This window comes from Microtus pennsylvanicus, chromosome 12 (genome assembly GCF_037038515.1).
Source record: "Microtus pennsylvanicus isolate mMicPen1 chromosome 12, mMicPen1.hap1, whole genome shotgun sequence".
NCBI classification, from domain to species: domain Eukaryota; kingdom Metazoa; phylum Chordata; class Mammalia; order Rodentia; family Cricetidae; genus Microtus; species Microtus pennsylvanicus.
The window spans coordinates 10,995,046-11,015,699 of NC_134590.1; the positions used below are offsets into that span (position 1 = coordinate 10,995,046).

At 45.4% G+C, this 20,654-nt stretch overlaps 1 protein-coding gene across 3 annotated transcripts in view; it reads left to right on the forward strand.

Moving 5' to 3' along the window:
- Nucleotides 1-509: 509 nt before the first annotated feature.
- Paqr3 (progestin and adipoQ receptor family member 3) overlaps nucleotides 510-20,654 on the forward strand; it is a 30,191-nt gene continuing 10,046 nt past the window's right edge. For 2 of the 3 annotated variants that reach the window (XM_075943071.1, XM_075943070.1), the window contains exons 1-5: nucleotides 510-861; nucleotides 3,729-3,891; nucleotides 7,802-7,957; nucleotides 17,035-17,232; nucleotides 19,237-19,327. In XM_075943071.1, the coding sequence (XP_075799186.1) occupies nucleotides 677-861; nucleotides 3,729-3,891; nucleotides 7,802-7,957; nucleotides 17,035-17,232; nucleotides 19,237-19,327 (793 nt within the window). In that variant the 5' untranslated portion in view covers nucleotides 510-676. The remainder of the gene's footprint in view (nucleotides 862-3,728; nucleotides 3,892-7,801; nucleotides 7,958-17,034; nucleotides 17,233-19,236; nucleotides 19,328-20,654) is intronic. The other variant, XM_075943072.1, reaches the window with a different exon arrangement.

Sequence of the window (20,654 nt, forward strand, 5' to 3'; positions counted from 1 at the left end):
GTGGGCGAGCCGGCTAGGAGGGCGGGATTAGAAGCTGACCGGGTACAAAGTTGGGAGTAGGAGAGGACCAGCTAGCTAGAAGGGCGGAACTGGGGCCGGCCGGGTAAAAGGTTGGGGGTAGGGGAGGAGGACCAGCTAGCTACGAGGGCGGGACTGGGCGGACCGGTTAGGAGGGCGGGGCTGGGGCGGGCCGGCTAGGAGGGCGGAATTAGAGGCTGACCGACCGGGTAGAGGGTTGGGAGGGGTAGGGAGGACCAGCACGCTAGGAAGGCGGGGCTAGGGCGGGCCGGCTAGGAGGGCGGGGCTGGGGCGGGCCGGGTAGAAGGATGGGGTAGGGGCAGGCCTGGAAGGAGGGCGGCGCCGAGGGGCGGGGCATCCGGACAAGGGGCGGGGATATGGGCGGATCCTCCTGGTCGAGGCAGGACCACGGGCGGGGCGAGGGGCGGGGCCATAGAGCCCCGATATGGGAGGGGCGGGCCGCACGGCGCGCTGACGTCAGAGCGGGCTGCGACGCGGGCGGTGGGCCAGAGCCGAGGCGGCTGTGCTGTGTAGCGGGGCTGGGTCTGGGCAGCGGCGGGTCAGAGCACCTGGGCCAGCATCGGCGGCTCCGGGGCGGGGGCGCCAGCGGCGAAGCCCCCTCCCCGGGGAGGCGGGGTCGGAACAAGGCCGGGAAATCATGCATCAGAAGCTGCTGAAGAGCGCGCACTACATCGAGCTGGGCAGCTACCAATACTGGCCGGTCCTGGTGCCCCGCGGCATTCGCCTCTACACCTACGAACAGATCCCGGTGTCCCTCAAAGATAACCCGTACATCACCGACGGCTACCGGGCCTACCTGCCTTCCAGGCTGTGTATCAAAAGGTACAGCGGCTGCTCCGCGCGGCGCATCTTCTCTCACGCTTTTTGTCTGGTCTCCCCGCCTTCCTCCGCTTTCCCCTGTGCGCATCATTTCCTCACCTCCGGGTCCTTAATATTTCTGCTGCCCCAGCTCTTCTCCGGGGGTCCTTGATCCACTAGATAATGATACCATCAGTGGTCATCGTTGCCTTCCCCAATAGCCCTTTGCTTTTTACAAAGTGTTTTTACATCCTTTATTCCGTTTGATACTCTCTGGGGATATGGGTTGGATACCCCGCTGACAATGGCCGAACCTTACTTGCTTTGTGTATACCTGAAGCTTTGTTTCTAGACCAGCACTGTGGGAATTCAGACGTGTTGGCCAGCTGAATGCCCATATAATAGCATGCTGTGAGTGTGTATGTGGGAAGCCTTGTTTTTCAACCATCTAGCAAATGTGCATGAAGCCTTTGTGAGGTGGTAGGCACTCTACCAGATCCTGCAGAAGGCAGGCATGGCCCTTGTTCCCATGAAGCTACTATGGTCTAACATGAGTGGCAGACACTAAAGAGATAATTACACAATTACATAATAGTCATTGTGGAAAATGCTGTGTAGGAAAAGCCCTGTAGCAAAGAAAGCTGAAAGGGGCCGGCCAGCCTCCAGCAGAACACCTTGGAAGCCTCTGTACAGGATGGATTTGTCGCTTTAGGTCTTTAAAACCAGAGTCCCAAAAGTCTCTTTAAAAACAAAACAAGCAAATCAAAACACATGCCTTTAGTTTGCAGAGTAGTCTTCTGTCAGAACTGACTGTGTGTACTAAAGTCAACACACTAGCAGAAGTGCAATAGAACACTCCAGGTCACTGGAGTGGCAGACTCTGTGTCCAGAGTGTGGGTTGTTGAATGGCTCAAGCAGCAACCACTTGTCTGATTGTTGACCTTTCCCACGTGGTCTTTCCCCATTTTGTTTACCTTTCCCCATTTTTGTTACCTTGAAAGTAGTACTGAAGAAATGACCAAGTGGATGTCACAATTCAAGTTTTAATTACTGCTTCATTCCCCAGTGCCCTGTGAACATAATTGCATAAGAAATCAGAGGTGCACCTTGCCCTGAAGATCTCGGAGGGCAGGCCAGCAGTGAACTGCTGTAAATGTTCTGTTCCCACCTAGCGGTGGTCCTCTGCATTCCGATGGCTTGAGTCCAAATCTCAAGGCTGCACAACATTAGCTCTTGAGTTGTTGAGTCAGACACAAGTTAAGCAGCCCGACTCCTGTTAGCAGCTTCAGAAATTTGAGCAAGAGTTACCCTGTTGATTTTAAAGATGAACAGAATTTGCAGGTGCCTAACTTTTCTGACAATAATGACTTATCCTTTATTGGGAATATTTTTCCCGCAATATAATCGTACCCAGGTTGGGTCTTTGCCCTCCCTTCTTTCACCCTTCAACAGTCTCCAGGACAGACTGTACATATGAAGAGAGGTCCTGTGTGTCCATCCGTTCTATCTGCAATCTCTTCCGGGATGGGACGCGCTTAGAGTGTGCTTAGTTAATCAGGTTATACTGGGTTTCATAAAATGAAAACTTCTGAGGCAATAGGCAGAATGTAGTGTTGATTGCCAAAACAGTCCTGTAATTAGACGCTTCTAGAACATTCTTTTAATTCCTCCCCCAGTTACAGATAGTCTTTGTGTTTGATGATAAGCATGATCAAGTCTGTGTTTCCAGATACAAGGTATATTTTATTCTTGATCATTTGAGACTTCCTTGTGTTTTGTCCTCATAAAAATAAGGCTGTGGGAACCATGGGGACTGTTACAAGTGGCCAGCTATTAAGAATTTCTGATTCAGGACCTGAGGAGATGGCTTGGGGCTTAAGAGCTTTGGCTGCCCTCCAAGAGGACTTGCTTTGGATTTCCAGCACCCACGTGGCAGCTCACAACCGTCTATAACTCCAGTTCCAGGGGATCTGATGCCTTCTAGCATCTTTAGGCACCAGGCACACGGGTGGTACACAGACATACAGGCAAAACATCACAGACATGAAATGTAAGAATAATTAAATCTTATTCCCCCCAAATCTGATTCATTAACAGTCAAGGCTTTTGTTTAACAAAAGCGGCGATTTTGCTAGAGATGTGGCGGGTGTGTTTAAATCTCCAGTTATGGTGTCTGTCATCTTGTGGTAACAATGCAGAGCCGTTTCCCAAAATTGAGAGCGCTGGAAGCAAGCAGCAACATCTAACACAACTCCTTCTCTTTATAGATGAAGAAACTGATGCCGGGTCAGGGTAATAGACTCTCTCCTGGCCTGTGCTGCCAAGACATCTTAAGAGGACAAAGAGTCCCCACACAAAGTAACCTCCTGATTGTTCCTAAAAGGAATGAACTCATGCCACCTAGAAACAGGTTTCAGAACTTGCATAGCAAAACTGCTCTGGCTTGCCTGCCTGTCTTCAGGACCTTTCCAGTGGGTTCATCTGTGTGTATTTTGCTTCTCCTAGATGCATTGAGTTTTGTGTGTGTTTAACGAGTGCCTCACAGGTATTTTACATTTATGCCTCAGCTAACACTGAACGTATCTTGGGTAACTGGTCCTGGCAGTTTCCTAGCTTACATAGAGTATTTGTCTGCACACTTATTTCTGTAGAAAGTGAGGAATCTGAGCAAGGGCTCTGCTTCAAAAAGTGATGCAATAGGAGGGAAGAAATAGTAAGAACACTAAGAGCTGATCATCAAAAGCTGTAAGCCCTGGAATTAGTGGAAATGGAAGAACATCACAGACAAACTCAGACGTCTAATCTGAGAAAGGCAGGGCTTTCCCTAACCCGAGAATGTTGACACCATGAACCCTGGGCGGATCTGAGCTGCCTGTTTGTTTGCTTTGCAGTCTGTTTATTTTATCCAATGAGACGGTAAACATCTGGAGTCATCTGCTGGGTTTTTTCCTCTTCTTCACCCTGGGAATATATGACATGACATCCGTGCTGCCGACGGCAAGTGCGTCCCGAGAAGATTTTGTAATTTGCTCCATTTGTCTTTTCTGCTTCCAGGTGAGTCATCTCACAAACACCGTGCAAGGTGAAGAGAACTTTGTTGGGCTTGCCTGGGCGGGTGACTGCTTCAGACCCTCGCTTTGAAGAACCCCAGAGGGTGCATGGGATAACTTATTTGCTCATAGCATCATTATTACACCATATTTGAAATCCACAACATTTCAAAGATAGTGGAAACTGTTTCTGTCCTCTCTCTCTCTCTCTCTCTCTCTCTCTCTCTCTCTCTCTCTCTCTCTCTTTCTCTCTCTGTCTATCTGTCTCTCTCTCTCTCTGTCTCTCTGTCTGTCTGTGTCTCATGGTATAGCCCAGGCTGGCACTAAATTTCTTTCCTCAGCCTCCCTCTTCATGAGACGCCAGGATTGTAGGCATGTATTACCATGCCTTGCTTTTTTATCTTTGTAGACATCTTGGCTGTAAGATTAACACTAAGATATGAGTTTCACTGTACTATATTATTGGCTAAAGTGTCTACTTCAAACCTGTTTGGAAAGCCTCTTTCTATGTCCTGTTTAAAATATATGTGTGCCTTGTCTTTGCTGTCTCCACCCTGCCTGTCTCGGGCTGTCTTACCTCGCTGGTGTTGACCTTTGTTCTAAGACTTCACAGTCACTTTCCCTAGGTCCCTTTGCTTTTGCTAGGATCTGTATAAATGCCCTTAAAGTTAACATTTACTCATTTTCAAACAGGTGTTTTATTTATTTTTTTTTATTGAAAATAGACTTTTGTAGCTGGGTGGTGGTGGCACACACCTTTAATACAAGCACTTGGGAGACAGAGGCAGGTGGATATCTGTGAGTTTGAGGCCAGCCAGATCCACAGAGTGAGTTCCAGAACAGGTAGGGTTACACAGAGAAACCTCAAACAATAACAATAACAAGAAATAGATTTTTGTTCATACAATATATTCTGATCACCCTGTCTCCTCCTTCATCTTCTCCCAGATCCTTCCAGCCTCCCCACCCATCCAACTTCATGCCTTCCTTCTGTCTCTTTAAAAAAACAGTCAAATACACATAGAAACCAGAAAAGAACAAAATAAACAGGGAGAGAAAAAAAGCAAGATAAGTCCATACACATGCTCACACACATGGAAAACCTGTAAAAACACAACATCAGAAACCATAATATACAAGCAAAAGACCACTAAGGTAAAAAATGCCCAAATAAAGTATTATAAGCCAAAAAAAAAATCTCCAAAAATTACCATCAAGTTCATTTTGTGTTGGCATCTGCTGCTGGGCATGATGGTGGCCTTTAAGTGTTTTGTTTTGCTTTGCTTGAGTATACACCACACACACACACACACACACACACACACACACTCAGTGCAACTCCTTTGGAGAAAACTAATTTTTCCTTTGTGAGTGTTGTGAATTGGAGATAGCTTCTGGGTTAGGGGTGGGAGATCATATCTACTTTATCTTCTCCACACTGGGACTCCATCTGGCTTAGGCCTATGCAAGCTCTGTGCACGCTGCCAGAGTCTCTGAGTTCATATATGCATGCTTCCTTTCCATCCCCTCTGGCTCTTAGTTCTGCAGGGTTCCCTGGACCCTGAGGTGCCATCCCATTTAGAACTGGTTGGTCCAAGGTCTCTCGCTCTCTGTATAATGTCTGGTTGTGGGTCTCTATTTGTTCCCATTTACTTCTGGAAGAAGCTTCTCTGATGCTGGCTGAGCAAGGCACTAATCCATGGGTATAGCCCAGTGTTGTTAGGAGTAATTATATTGCTACACTCTTTAAGCAGAACAGTAGTGTTTGATTTCCCTCCCTGGGTCCATGGCCTCCCTCATCCCAGGTTCTTAGCCACCCAGGCAGAGTCAGGCCTTAAATCCTATCAGATAGTAGTCAGTTACCCCATAACTTTTGAGAGCTATGGACTGCACCAGCATATCATGTAGGCAGGGCACCATTAGAAGTCGAAGTGTTCAACAGATCATTTTAAAGCATGAAATAAATAGAGGCCATAAGTACACTGACATTTTGATAATTAAAGAAAATACAGAATACAGAACAACGTTAAAAAGGAAAGGCTACTGTCACATTTCCTCCTGCCATCACAGACCAGCACTCTGCACTTGAGCCTGTTCTGCCCAGCCGGAAAGGGGAGCCCAGAAACGAACTGCATAGTGTTTTATTGCGTCTTTTATTTCAGAACCTTGTCATTTTGCTTAAAACTTTGGTTTTAAAAGGAAACATACTAGAAACATCTCAAATTTTCTCTTTAGTAACTTCAAGTTTAGTTTAGCAGATAGTTGTTTAATGCCCTATATACTTCTGGGCCCTGTGATGGTGGGAGTGACTCTCCAGTAGTAGTGTGTAGGACTGAATAGAATGCCCGTGGCAGTGAGATCAAGTCACGTATGTGGGAGGGCGGGAAAGTCAATGCAGGCATTTAAACAGGAAAAATGCTGGGTAGAGGCCCAGAAGCCACAGACAACTCAGCGTGTTCTGGACTGAGAGGTGTTCATCTTTTCAGCTGACCCTGGGGTGGTAGAGGAGGACGGAAAGGCAGGCAATAGGCATACTTTGTTCTCCTGCCATTGTGGTGGATCTAGTGGGCGTACACTGGAATTACCTTCCCCGTTTGGTAGTGCAGCATGGCATGGGATGCTTTCTGCTAGATCTGAAACATACCAAATTTGTCAGAAATTTTAATCTTCCTAGGAACTCTTTACAAGAGTACATGCCTCTTCAAACAGAACGTACAAAATGTAGGTTTACCTTTTAAAACTTGCAGTGCTTTGTGGACAGAATTCTCTTTTCCTTTTGATACCATAGTGTTTTTTCCTCAGACTCCCGTTTCCACAATGAGGTAAAGTTTATCACTGATCCTGTAATTCCTATCAGTTACTCATGTCAAAATTCAAGCAGATAAAAGTTAGGAAAGTAAAAGTCACTTGGAACCCCACTTCCACAGGAAGCCACGTGTGATATCGCATTGGTAATAGACATTGCCACCTCACATCTTCCTCTCTGCCTGTCCACTGAGTACCTCCAAGCCACGGTGGCCCCTGCTGTGTCATTTCTGTGACAATGAGATTCTTCTCTCTCAGAGAGCAGATCCGCCATGAAGCTCTCCAGGCTCATGTCACATAAGCACAGGGATATCCAGAGAATACGGCCGAGCTGGTACATGCTGTTGGGCCAGCCACCTGTGGTGCTTGAGAGTCAAAGAGCCGCAGGCCAGTCGAGTGTGACCAGCAGCTGAACTAAATCTGCGGTTAAGTGTGTCATTACTGAACGTGGACCCCGAGTCTCTGCAGGCTGGTTAGGCCTGCTATAGCTGGGTGTCCACTGAGTGTCTGAACAGCCAGCTCAGAACGCATGTGTCAGCACATAATAGATTAGAATTATAATAAGTCCATTTGATTAAAGTATTTATCATTTGTAGACGTGTATCACAGGTGGAACACATGTATTACAGGGACATAAAATATATTAGCAGTAGTCACCTCTAAGGAATAGATTGAATGAGAGGGGTTTATATTTTTTGCAGCATACAATTCTGTATCCTTCAATCATTTTTAAGGGATATATGTTAATTTAGTGACCAGTGTAAAAATAAACTTATTTATGAGTCAGAGTAACTTTGGGAGGTATTATAACAGTATTTGTATTAAAAAACTCATTTTTATTATATAATTTTTTGCTGTATATTTATAGTTTTATATTTAAAAGTAATTATAACTTTTAAGTCTTTAGTGACTGTGGTCCCCATTTTCCTGATGAACTCATGAAGCTTAATGGCAGCTTGCCCTACAATGAGGTGCACAGCTAGAATTCAAACTGAAGTGACCCTGGTTGGAAGCCTGGCATCTTAGCCAGCTTTCTGAAGAATATTTATGAATTATTCTGATTTTGTTTTGTCTCACTTTGTTTGTAAAGTCAGCTTTTCCTTTTGCAGGTCTGTATGCTTTGCTCAGTGGGCTATCATCTCTTTTCCTGTCATCGGTCAGAGAAAACTTGTCGAAGATGGATGGCATTGGATTATGCAGGCATTTCTATTGGAATACTGGGCTGCTATGTCTCGGGAGTATTTTACGCCTTTTACTGTAACAATGTGAGTGTTCACACTGTCACACTATCTCTTACTGTAACAATGTGAGTGTTCACACTGTCACACTCTCTCTTACTGTAACAGTGTGAGTGTTCACACTGTCACACTCTCTCTTACTGTAACTGTGAGTGTTCACACTGTCACACTATCTCTTACTGTAACAATCTGAGTGTTCACACTGTCACACTATCTCTTACTGTAACAATGTGATTGTTCACACTGTCACACTATCTCTTACTGTAACAGTGTGAGTGTTCACACTGTCACACTCTGTCTCTTACCGTAACAATGTGAGTGTTCACATTGTCACACTCTCTCTTACTGTAACTGTGAGTGATCACACTGTCACACTCTCTCTTACTGTAACAGTGTGAGTGTTCACACTGTCACTCTATCTCTTACTGTAACAATGTGAGTGTTCACACTGTCACACTCTCTCTTACTGTAACAGTGTGAGTGTTCACACTGTCACTCTATCTCTTACTGTAACAATATGAGTGTTCACACTGTCACACTATCTCTTACTGTAACAATGTGAGTGTTCACACTGTCACTCTATCTCTTACTGTAACAATGTGAGTGTTCACACTGTCACACTCTCTCTTACTGTAACAATGTGAGTGTTCACACTGTCACACTCTCTCTTACTGTAACAATGTGAGTGTTCACACTGTCACACTCTATCTCTTACTGTAACTGTGAGTGTTCACACTGTCACGCTCTCTCTTACTGTAACTGTGAGTGTTCACACTGTCACACTATCTCTTACTGTAACAGTGTGAGTGTTCACACTGTCACGCTCTCTCTTACTGTAACAGTGTGAGTGTTCACACTGTCACGCTCTCTCTTACTGTAACAGTGTGAGTGTTCACACTGTCACACTCTCTCTTACTGTAACAGTGTGAGTGTTCACACTGTCACACTCTCTCTTACTGTAACAGTGTGAGTGTTCACACTGTCACACTCTCTCTTACTGTAACAGTGTGAGTGTTCACACTGTCACACTCTCTCTTACTGTAACAGTGTGAGTGTTCACACTGTCACACTCTCTCTTACTGTAACAGTGTGAGTGTTCACACTGTCACACTCTCTCTTACTGTAACAGTGTGAGTGTTCACACTGTCACACTCTCTCTTACTGTAACAATGTGAGTGTTCACACTGTCACACTCTCTCTTACTGTAACAGTGTGAGTGTTCACACTGTCACACTATCTCTTACTGTAACAGTGTGAGTGTTCACACTGTCACACTATCTCTTACTGTAACTGTGAGTGTTCACACTGTCACACTCTCACTGTAACAATGTGAGTGTTCACACTGTCACACTCTATCTCTTACTGTAACAATGTGAGTGTTCACACTGTCACACGCTATCTCTTACTGTAACAGTGTGAGTGTTCACACTGTCACACTATCTCTTACTGTAACTGTGAGTGTTCACACTGTCACACTATCTCTTACTGTAACAATGTGAGTGTTCACACAGTCACACTCTCTCTTACTGTAACAATGTGAGTGTTCACACTGTCACACTCTCTCTTACTGTAACAGTGTGAGTGTTCACACTGTCACACTATCTCTTACTGTAACTGTGAGTGTTCACACTGTCACACTATCTCTTACTGTAACAGTGTGAGTGTTCACACTGTCACAGTATCTCTTACTGTAACAGTGTGAGTGTTCACACTGTCACACTCTATCTCTTACTGTAACAATATGAGTGTTCACACTGTCACACTCTCTCTTACTGTAACAATGTGAGTGTTCACACTGTCACTCTATCTCTTACTGTAACAATGTGAGTGTTCACACTGTCACACTCTCTCTTACTGTAACAATGTGAGTGTTCACACTGTCACACTCTATCTCTTACTGTAACTGTGAGTGTTCACACTGTCACACTCTCTCTTACTGTAACTGTGAGTGTTCACACTGTCACACTATCTCTTACTGTAACAATGTGAGTGTTCACACTGTCACACTCTCTCTTACTGTAAGAGCGTGAGTGTTCACACTGTCACACTCTCTCTTACTGTAACAGTGTGAGTGTTCACACTGTCACACTCTCTCTTACTGTAACAATGTGAGTGTTCACACTGTCACACTCTCTCTTACTGTAACAATGTGAGTGTTCACACTGTCACACTCTCTCTTACTGTAACAATGTGAGTGTTCACACTGTCACACTCTATCTCTTACTGTAACTGTGAGTGTTCACACTGTCACACTCTCTCTTACTGTAACTGTGAGTGTTCACACTGTCACACTATCTCTTACTGTAACAGTGTGAGTGTTCACACTGTCACGCTCTCTCTTACTGTAACAGTGTGAGTGTTCACACTGTCACGCTCTCTCTTACTGTAACAGTGTGAGTGTTCACACTGTCACGCTCTCTCTTACTGTAACAGTGTGAGTGTTCACACTGTCACGCTCTCTCTTACTGTAACAATGTGAGTGTTCACACTGTCACACTCTATCTCTTACTGTAACAATGTGAGTGTTCACACTGTCACACTCTCTTACTGTAACAGTGTGAGTGTTCACACTGTCACACTCTATCTCTTACTGTAACAATGTGAGTGTTCACACTGTCACACTATCTCTTACTGTAACTGTGAGTATTCACACTGTCACACTATCTCTTACTCTAACAATGTGAGTGTTCACACTGTCACACTATCTCTTACTGTAACAGTGTGAGTGTTCACACTGTCACACTCTCTCTTACTGTAACAGTGTGAGTGTTCACACTGTCACACTCTCTCTTACTGTAACAGTGTGAGTGTTCACACTGTCACACTGTCACTGTAACAATGTGAGTGTTCACACTGTCACACTCTATCTCTTACTGTAACTGTGAGTGTTCACACTGTCACATCATCTCTTACTGTAACTGTGAGTGTTCACACTGTCACACCATCTCTTACTGTAACAGTGTGAGTGTTCACACTGTCACACTCTCTCTTACTGTAACTGTGAGTGTTCACACTGTCACACTATCTCTTACTGTAACTGTGAGTGTTCACACTGTCACACTATCTCTTACTGTAACAATGTGAGTGTTCACACAGTCACACTCTCTCTTACTGTAACAATGTGAGTGTTCACACTGTCACACTCTCTCTTACTGTAACAGTGTGAGTGTTCACACTGTCACACTATCTCTTACTGTAACTGTGAGTGTTCACACTGTCACACTATCTCTTACTGTAACAGTGTGAGTGTTCACACTGTCACACTATCTCTTACTGTAACAGTGTGAGTGTTCACACTGTCACACTCTATCTCTTACTGTAACAATATGAGTGTTCACACTGTCACACTCTCTCTTACTGTAACAATGTGAGTGTTCACACTGTCACTCTATCTCTTACTGTAACAATGTGAGTGTTCACACTGTCACACTCTCTCTTACTGTAACAATGTGAGTGTTCACACTGTCACACTCTATCTCTTACTGTAACTGTGAGTGTTCACACTGTCACACTCTCTCTTACTGTAACTGTGAGTGTTCACACTGTCACACTATCTCTTACTGTAACAATGTGAGTGTTCACACTGTCACACTCTCTCTTACTGTAAGAGTGTGAGTGTTCACACTGTCACACTCTCTCTTACTGTAACAGTGTGAGTGTTCACACTGTCACACTCTCTCTTACTGTAACAATGTGAGTGTTCACACTGTCACACTCTCTCTTACTGTAACAATGTGAGTGTTCACACTGTCACACTCTCTCTTACTGTAACAATGTGAGTGTTCACACTGTCACACTCTATCTCTTACTGTAACTGTGAGTGTTCACACTGTCACACTCTCTCTTACTGTAACTGTGAGTGTTCACACTGTCACGCTATCTCTTACTGTAACAGTGTGAGTGTTCACACTGTCACGCTCTCTCTTACTGTAACAGTGTGAGTGTTCACACTGTCACGCTCTCTCTTACTGTAACAGTGTGAGTGTTCACACTGTCACGCTCTCTCTTACTGTAACAGTGTGAGTGTTCACACTGTCACGCTCTCTCTTACTGTAACAATGTGAGTGTTCACACTGTCACACTCTATCTCTTACTGTAACAATGTGAGTGTTCACACTGTCACACTCTCTTACTGTAACAGTGTGAGTGTTCACACTGTCACACTCTATCTCTTACTGTAACAATGTGAGTGTTCACACTGTCACACTATCTCTTACTGTAACTGTGAGTATTCACACTGTCACACTATCTCTTACTCTAACAATGTGAGTGTTCACACTGTCACACTATCTCTTACTGTAACAGTGTGAGTGTTCACACTGTCACACTCTCTCTTACTGTAACAGTGTGAGTGTTCACACTGTCACACTCTCTCTTACTGTAACAGTGTGAGTGTTCACACTGTCACACTGTCACTGTAACAATGTGAGTGTTCACACTGTCACACTCTATCTCTTACTGTAACTGTGAGTGTTCACACTGTCACATCATCTCTTACTGTAACTGTGAGTGTTCACACTGTCACACCATCTCTTACTGTAACAGTGTGAGTGTTCACACTGTCACACTCTCTTACTGTAACTGTGAGTGTTCACACTGTCACACTATCTCTTACTGTAACTGTGAGTGTTCACACTGTCACACTATCTCTTACTGTAACAGTGTGAGTGTTCACACTGTCACACTATCTCTTACTGTAACAGTATGAGTGTTCACACTGTCACACTCTCTCTTACTGTAACAATGTGAGTGTTCACACTGTCACACTCTCTCTTACTGTAACAGTGTGAGTGTTCACACTGTCACACTCTATCTCTTACTGTAACAGTGTGAGTGTTCACACTGTCACACTATCTCTTACTGTAACAATGTGAGTGTTCACACTGTCACACTCTCTCTTACTGTAACAGTGTGAGTGTTCATACTGTCACACTATCTCTTACTGTAACAGTGTGAGTGTTCACACTGTCACGCTATCTCTTACTGTAACAGTGTGAGTGTTCACACTGTCACACTCTCTCTTACTGTAACAGTGTGAGTGTTCACACTGTCACACTCTCTCTTACTGTAACAGTGTGAGTGTTCACACTGTCACACTCTATCTCTTACTGTAACAGTGTGAGTGTTCATACTGTCACACTATCTCTTACTGTAACAGTGTGAATGTTCACACTGTCACACTCTCTCTTACTGTAACAGTGTGAGTGTTCACACTGTCACACTATCTCTTACTGTAACAATGTGAGTGTTCACACTGTCACACTATCTCTTACTGTAACAATGTGAGTGTTCACACTGTCACTCTATCTCTTACTGTAACAATGTGAGTGTTCACACTGTCACGCTATCTCTTACTGTAACAGTGTGAGTGTTCACACTGTCACACTCTCTCTTACTGTAACAGTGTGAGTGTTCACACTGTCACACTATCTCTTACTGTAACAATGTGAGTGTTCACACTGTCACTCTATCTCTTACTGTAACAATGTGAGTGTTCACACTGTCACGCTATCTCTTACTGTAACAGTGTGAGTGTTCACAATTGTCACTCTATATTATCTAGGACTTGTTTCCTCGCAGTGGTTTAAATCTACAAATGCACACTTGGCTTACAAATAGGAGAGTCTTGTTTGAGCACGAACTTCAATTTCCGAAGATTCCCGTGATCTCTAATTTCTAGTATGGGTTCCACGGTTATTTTTAATATCTGATGGAAAGTATGACTGTAAGTGTGGAGCTGCAGCCCCTAGAGAATGCAGCTGCATGTATGTAGTATAACTGTGATCCTCAGGACGGGGAGGCTTAGGAGCTCACCCTCCAGGCCAGGCCGAGCTACACAACAAAACCCTGTCTCAAAACCGTGAAGAAGTTCTACCAACCTTACTCCCATTATATTCTTTGATTGTTATTTTCCTTTTCTCATCTGACCTCTTTTCCTGTGCCCAAACTATTCTTCTCCCCAAGGGGCAGCGTACCTGCTCGGGATTGTAGCTCTCATCCCAGAGAACCAGGCACTAATTCCCAGAGCCACCACTCTGACTTCAGTTCTGGGGATCCTGCAGCCTCTTCTGCCCTCTTTGGCATCAGGCATGCATGTGGTACACAGACATACATGCTGGCAAAACACAATACACATAAAATTTTTAAAAGTATTTCAACTGCTAAAGAAAAAGGTCATAAACTAGGCTTGAATTATATTATTAACTCTCTGTGTTTCAGGCCTAGCTACATTATAAAATAATATGTAACTAAATATATATATGTAATTAAAGTATGAATTGATTGGATTTTACTAGAAAACTGTTGGTGTTTACCCAGAAGCAAATAGCACTATTCTGTGTGTGATTCTGTGTCCTTAAAGGTAAAGTAAGGAAAAACAGTATGCGGTCACACGCACACTGCTGTCCTGTGCATTCACACTCACACTGCTGTCCTGTGCATTCACACTCACACTGCTGTCCTGTGCATTCACACTCACACTGCTGTCCTGTGCATTCACACTCACACTGCTGTCCTGTGCATTCACACGCACACTGCTGTCCTGTGCATTCACACGCACACTGCTGTCCTGTGCATTCACACGCACACTGCTGTCCTGTGCATTCACACGCACACTGCTGTCCTGTGCGGTCACACGCACACTGCTGTCCTGTGCATTCACACTCACACTGCTGTCCTGTGCATTCACACTCACACTGCTGTCCTGTGCATTCACACTCACACTGCTGTCCTGTGCATTCACACGCACACTGCTGTCCTGTGCATTCACACTCACACTGCTGTCCTGTGCATTCACACGCACACTGCTGTCCTGTGCATTCACACTCACACTGCTGTCCTGTGCATTCACACGCACACTGCTGTCCTGTGCATTCACACTCACACTGCTGTCCTGTGCATTCACACTCACACTGCTGTCCTGTGCATTCACACTCACACTGCTGTCCTGTGCATTCACACGCACACTGCTGTCCTGTGCATTCACACTCACACTGCTGTCCTGTGCATTCACACTCACACTGCTGTCCTGTGCATTCACACTCACACTGCTGTCCTGTGCATTCACACGCACACTGCTGTCCTGTGCATTCACACGCACACTGCTGTCCTGTGCGTTCACACTCACACTGCTGTCCTGTGCATTCACAATCACACTGCTGTCCTGTGCATTCACACGCACACTGCTGTCCTGTGCATTCACACTCACACTGCTGTCCTGTGCATTCACACTCACACTGCTGTCCTGTGCGTTCACACGCACACTGCTGTCCTGTGCGTTCACAGGCACACTGCTGTCCTGTGCGTTCACACGCACACTGCTGTCCTGTGCGTTCACACTCACACTGCTGTCCTGTGCGTTCACAGGCACACTGCTGTCCTGTGCGTTCACAGGCACACTGCTGTCCTGTGCGTTCACACGCACACTGCTGTCCTGTGCATTCACACGCACACTGCTGTCCTGTGCATTCACAGGCACACTGCTGTCCTGTGCATTCACAGGCACACTGCTGTCCTGTGCATTCACAGGCACACTGCTGTCCTGTGCATTCACACGCACACTGCTGTCCTGTGCATTCACACGCACACTGCTGTCCTGTGCGGTCACACGCACACTGCTGTCCTGTGCGGTCACACGCACACTGCTGTCCTGTGCGGTCACACGCACACTGCTGTTCTAGTCCATACTTATATCTTCTGTTTACTTCCGTTTACCTGCATCAAAATGGGGCCTTTACTGTATAAAAAATAAAAATTAAAAAAAACTAGACAAAGAAGAAAACAGTTAACAGTGTACAGTTACACTCGGAGCTACTAGATGCTGGAGAAGAGAACGTTTAGTTTCTGTAGTGGCTCTCAAGGGATACAGGCCACCTTGAGAATGAGACTGAAAACTGGACCCTTGATCCAGACGGGACCTTTGGGCTTGGAAAGAAACATGACCTGACAGATAACTTCTGGAAGTGATAGTTCTGCCGAAGTCCTGGGAGCCATGCAGGATCTCTGCCCTTTGTGAAGCTGACTTTTGAACCCGAGACTGCTTTCAGCCATATAGGAACTAAATACTCAAAACTCTTTATGTAGACTTAGCAGGCTTCAAACTTAATATATCTTAGAACATCCTTTCAGGCTTCCTTTATTCTTCTCCCAAAACTTGCCCCATCAGTGTTCATTTCCTCTAACAGAAGCCACTTATGTGGTCACTTAGGCTTGAAGGAGTCGAACCTTCCTTGGCTGTTCCCTCTCACTCAGCTGTACAACTTTCTGTTATATCAGAAATGCCCTCTAAATCTGATGTGTGTACATACATGCACACACACGTACACACTCACTCACTCACACACACACACACACACACACACACACACACACACACACACAAACATAAGCATCATCCCAGCCCTGCCATCTGACGTCTGTCTGTCCTGCTTCCTTTCACCTTCTCTAGACCGGTATCTGAACTTTGGCCTCAGTTGCCACACTCTGGGGTTGCAGGCCCCTGCCACCAGGGTCAATGTTCCACCCTGTTCTTCAGCAGCTCCCGGTGTATCAGCACCGCAGAGTTCAGTCTTAGGCTCACCTTCAGCCGCTTTTTTCCAAACCTCCCTGCCCCTTTGTGCTTCTTCTCCCCACAGTGTTTGCATTCCTCAAGTCCAGCTTAGATGCCTCTTTCAGGAAGTGTCTTTAGCAGTCCCGGGTAACACTTACTGTTCTTGCCTCAGTGTCTCTACAGCGCTCTGTCTGTGACTTAGTCACAGCCCTGTCATTACACTGTCATCGTACCCAAAAGATGCCCTTCCCAGTCTGAGCTCAGCCCCGGGGAGAGGCCAGGCCTGCACAGGCAGCCTGTTCGTACAACATCTTTTTCGTGCCTAGCGTATAGCAAGTGCTCGGAAAACACTTTTGTACAAATAAGTAAATGTGGTCTTCTACCAGTTCACTGTCAGCTGTGGTTTATCATCCATCCTAAGAAGCTTTTCAGAAACTTAACCTTTGTATGGAATATTCCTTAGAAGGGCATGAGGATCTTGTTTGGACATTAAAGTCAAGTAAACAGAGCCTGTGGTAATGCAGAGACCCAAGTGACTGTCTTCCTTTCTTTCTAGTATTGGCGTCAAGTATACTTGATCACCGTGCTTGCAATGATCTTGGCAGTGTTCTTCGCACAGATTCATCCCAATTACCTCACACAACAGTGGCAGAGGCTCCGCCCTATCATCTTTTGTTCAGTTTCGGGCTATGGAGTGATCCCAACTCTTCACTGGGTCTGGCTCAATGGAGGAATCAGTGCTCCTATTGTCCAGGTAGGCTAAGTGTGGTCAGGGGTTTGTTGGGGGTTTTTTGTCCTTAATTTTCATTTCTTGGGTAATGTGCTGTAGTCAGGCCATGTGGGTAGCGCTGAATCCTTTGGGAGCATGTTTTTAGTTGCATGATGAAACATAGTTTTCACCGCTATATAAATAAGCATACCTTTCAAAACCACATTAGTCTCTACTCACGTCTGCCGAGTCACTGTATGAAATAACATCAGTCTTTTCCTGTCTCGGTATGTGAGTACACACATCGATTCTGGGGAGGACGTCCGAGTTTGCAGTTCTGCCCGCTGTGCTAGTGATAAAGCATAGACAATGGGCTAAAGAGGTGAAGCGGTCGGCTCCTTTTGCTGGAGGAATGGTTATGGTTGGACATGTGTCACAGATGTGTAAGGGATACAAATAGAAGTAGACACGGGGTTTGAACTGAGATAGAGGTGGAGACGGGTGATGCATATCTGACAGAGCATCATGCTGGTCGCTGGAGCGGGAGGAGTATGTTCAACCCAGCGAGAAGAAGAAATGGAGAAGTAGAGGAAGGGCTGTTGATTCTGTGGCTTCGGATCCTGTGGAAACGGGAATGTGAGGGGAGAGCTCCAGGAGGGCGGAGAGCTCTGTCTTCCTGAGCACCACAGAGCGAGTTTCTGTGTCCTTAGAAATGCCTCTAAAAAGGCTTCAAGTGTGTGCTAGAGAGAGTGCTTGAAAATATTTAATGTGAGTAAATATGCCAAGGCGGGTGCCAGTCTCGGTGGGCATGGTCCCGCTTGTCTGGACGCGAATGCAGTTTGTCGTCACTTCCAGGAGAGGAAGGCTGTCAGTAGGCTTGCGTTCACTGTGGCACAGAGGAAGACGCTTGGTAACGCAGTAACGAGAAAGGTGGTTTGGGGACAGTGAGATAGTGGTGGTAAATCAAGGAAGAACAGTATTCTCTTCCTAAGATTAGGAAGGTAACGAGGCTGGTATGAGTGAGGAGGGACATAACTGTCCTGCTGCGTATGTGAAGACACCATTTTTTCTGGTAATTTTGAGCCCCCAAGAATAAGTCAGTAGAATGAGAAGCTGCTACCTGTGATTTAATTCTAACTAGAAAAGACTGACTGGTAGCTGACAGAAAAGTGATTAGTTTTAGAGGTAGTAAATTACAGTCAACTTATGATGATAAAAAGAACAAGAACTTTAGAGTTGATAGATTTTAGGAAATTTTGGATATTCCTATATTCACAAGACTTAGGATAGAAAACAGGTGTATAAAGACAGTGGTTCTTAAAAACAGGATTCTAGTAAGAACACTGGTCATTCTAGTTAGGAAGCAAGGGGGAACCTTGGAAGAAGTTTACTCAAAAGCTCTCATTTTTTAAGTTGGGAAGAGATATCCCTCCTAAAGACGGGTAAGCCTAACAGATGGTTGAAGGTGTCTTCCAGAATAGGTAGAAACCTGAGACTTATAACCCTGAAGATATAGAGTTGGAGAGGCCAAGATCATTCTCATCTAGTTGAGAAGGGACAGAGAAGTTGTCTCTATGTCTTACATGAACTGTTGGTAAATTAGGTGTGTAATCAGGGTCAGGAGCAGATATGTGTCTTAGCTTGCTAACTGTCACTAGAGTCGGGCAGACCTTTAGGCCCACGCACCACAGTGAGATTCATGTAGCAATGCTCAAGGCATTTCCCTGGGATGTGGGAAGCTGTTCGGGCTTTATCTCTGCTGACTCAGCTCTTGTAAACACGACACTCTGTAACCACTTTGTAGAGGAGTTAGGCAATCTCGGGACTGCCACCAGTGTCAAAGCTCAAGTTCCATACGTAGCTGAACTCTGAGGCCACTCCTGTGCTCCATTGCTGTGGTCCTCTTCTGTGGGGTGAGAACAAGAGACCGTTACTATAGAGACCATCCCCAAGATAATTGAGACTTGGCAGTTTTTAAATCTCACCTCTGAGCTCCAGGAGATCTCAGTAGCACAGGGAAAATCTAAGCAAATGCACTTTTCTTTCCAGGACTTTGCACCCCGAGTAATTGTGATGTATGTGATTGCTCTTCTTGCTTTCCTCTTCTACATTTCCAAAGTTCCAGAGCGGTACTTTCCAGGTAGGTCCGGTTCATCATGGTTTGCAGCTTTCTTCTGAAAACACATTTCAAGTAAATGCTTCTGAGACTGAGAATTTAGTTTGTTTCTCAGCGTTGACTATGGAATGATTTTTTCATTCCTAAGCAATAACTGTAACTTTTTCACCAGGCATGGTGGCACACACCTTTAGTCCCAGCACCCAGGAGACAGAGGCAGGTGAATCTCTGAATTCGAGGCCAGCCTGGTTATACAGAGAAACCCTGTCTTACAGAACAACAAACAAAATAAAAAGGAAAGGAAGAGAAGGAGGGGAAGAGAGAGGGAGGGAGGGAGGGAGGAAGACGGAAAACATAACTTTAAATTTCAAGGGGCTTTCATAGACATTTCCCGCCACCTTCACGGTATTATTTGGGCCCAGGGGCTGGGGTTGACACTATTATACAGTTATGAGCTAGTGACAGTGCCCATCACACTCCAAGGATCATGTGACTCCTAGCCCTTGTTCTTTTTAGCATGGGGCACTACCATTAGCCACCATGCTCCTCCGCCCATGCCAAGTTGTTCTTAGAGAGTAATTTTCATATGCATAGATACATAAAGCAAGAAATGCAAGAAGCAAGGGTGCAAGAACAGGAAAAAGAAGATGGGTTTGGAGTAATGTTTCTGCACACTAGGGCTTTATCTGTGGTTTCCTCAAACCACTCCAAAGTGAAAACACCACAGTCAAAACTTATAGTATAGTATATTATAATTATTACATTTTAATCTCTTCCTTTATCTGATTTGGAAGTTAAACATTGCTGTCGGTATCATATAGGGAAAGGTGGTATGTGTAGGACTGAGTCCTCTTTGCCGTGCTCAGCATCCACTGGGGGCTCTCAGAACGTTTCCTCAGATACATTCTGAAACCAGGGAGCAAGGAACTGTGTGGCTCACGCAGATTCTGCACAGTAGCTCAGGACAGCCAGTCTGGCTTGGAGCTTCCTCACAGACACTGCTAGGGTGACCCTTTCACTGCCCCAAGATACTCAGGAGCCACTCTCAGCAGGAGGAAGCCTCCCCTCTTCAGGCCAACACTGGGGAGCTCTGCTGAAAACCACCCAGGAGACTCTGGGTAAGGTGAGCAAACTTCGCCAAAGCGTGTTCTCCCACACTGCCCTCTGCAGTTGGACCGCCTGAGGTAAACGCCATGGTAGCTCAACAAGCTGTGCTCCACATAGGAAAGCAAGCTAACGCTCTCTCTCCTGTGCTTCCCATGAGGAGGAGATGGAAGCTTCCCCCGGAACAGCAGTCCCAGCTGGGCAGTAAGCACTCAGGGAGGGATGGCCCAGTCTTGGTCATGGAGTA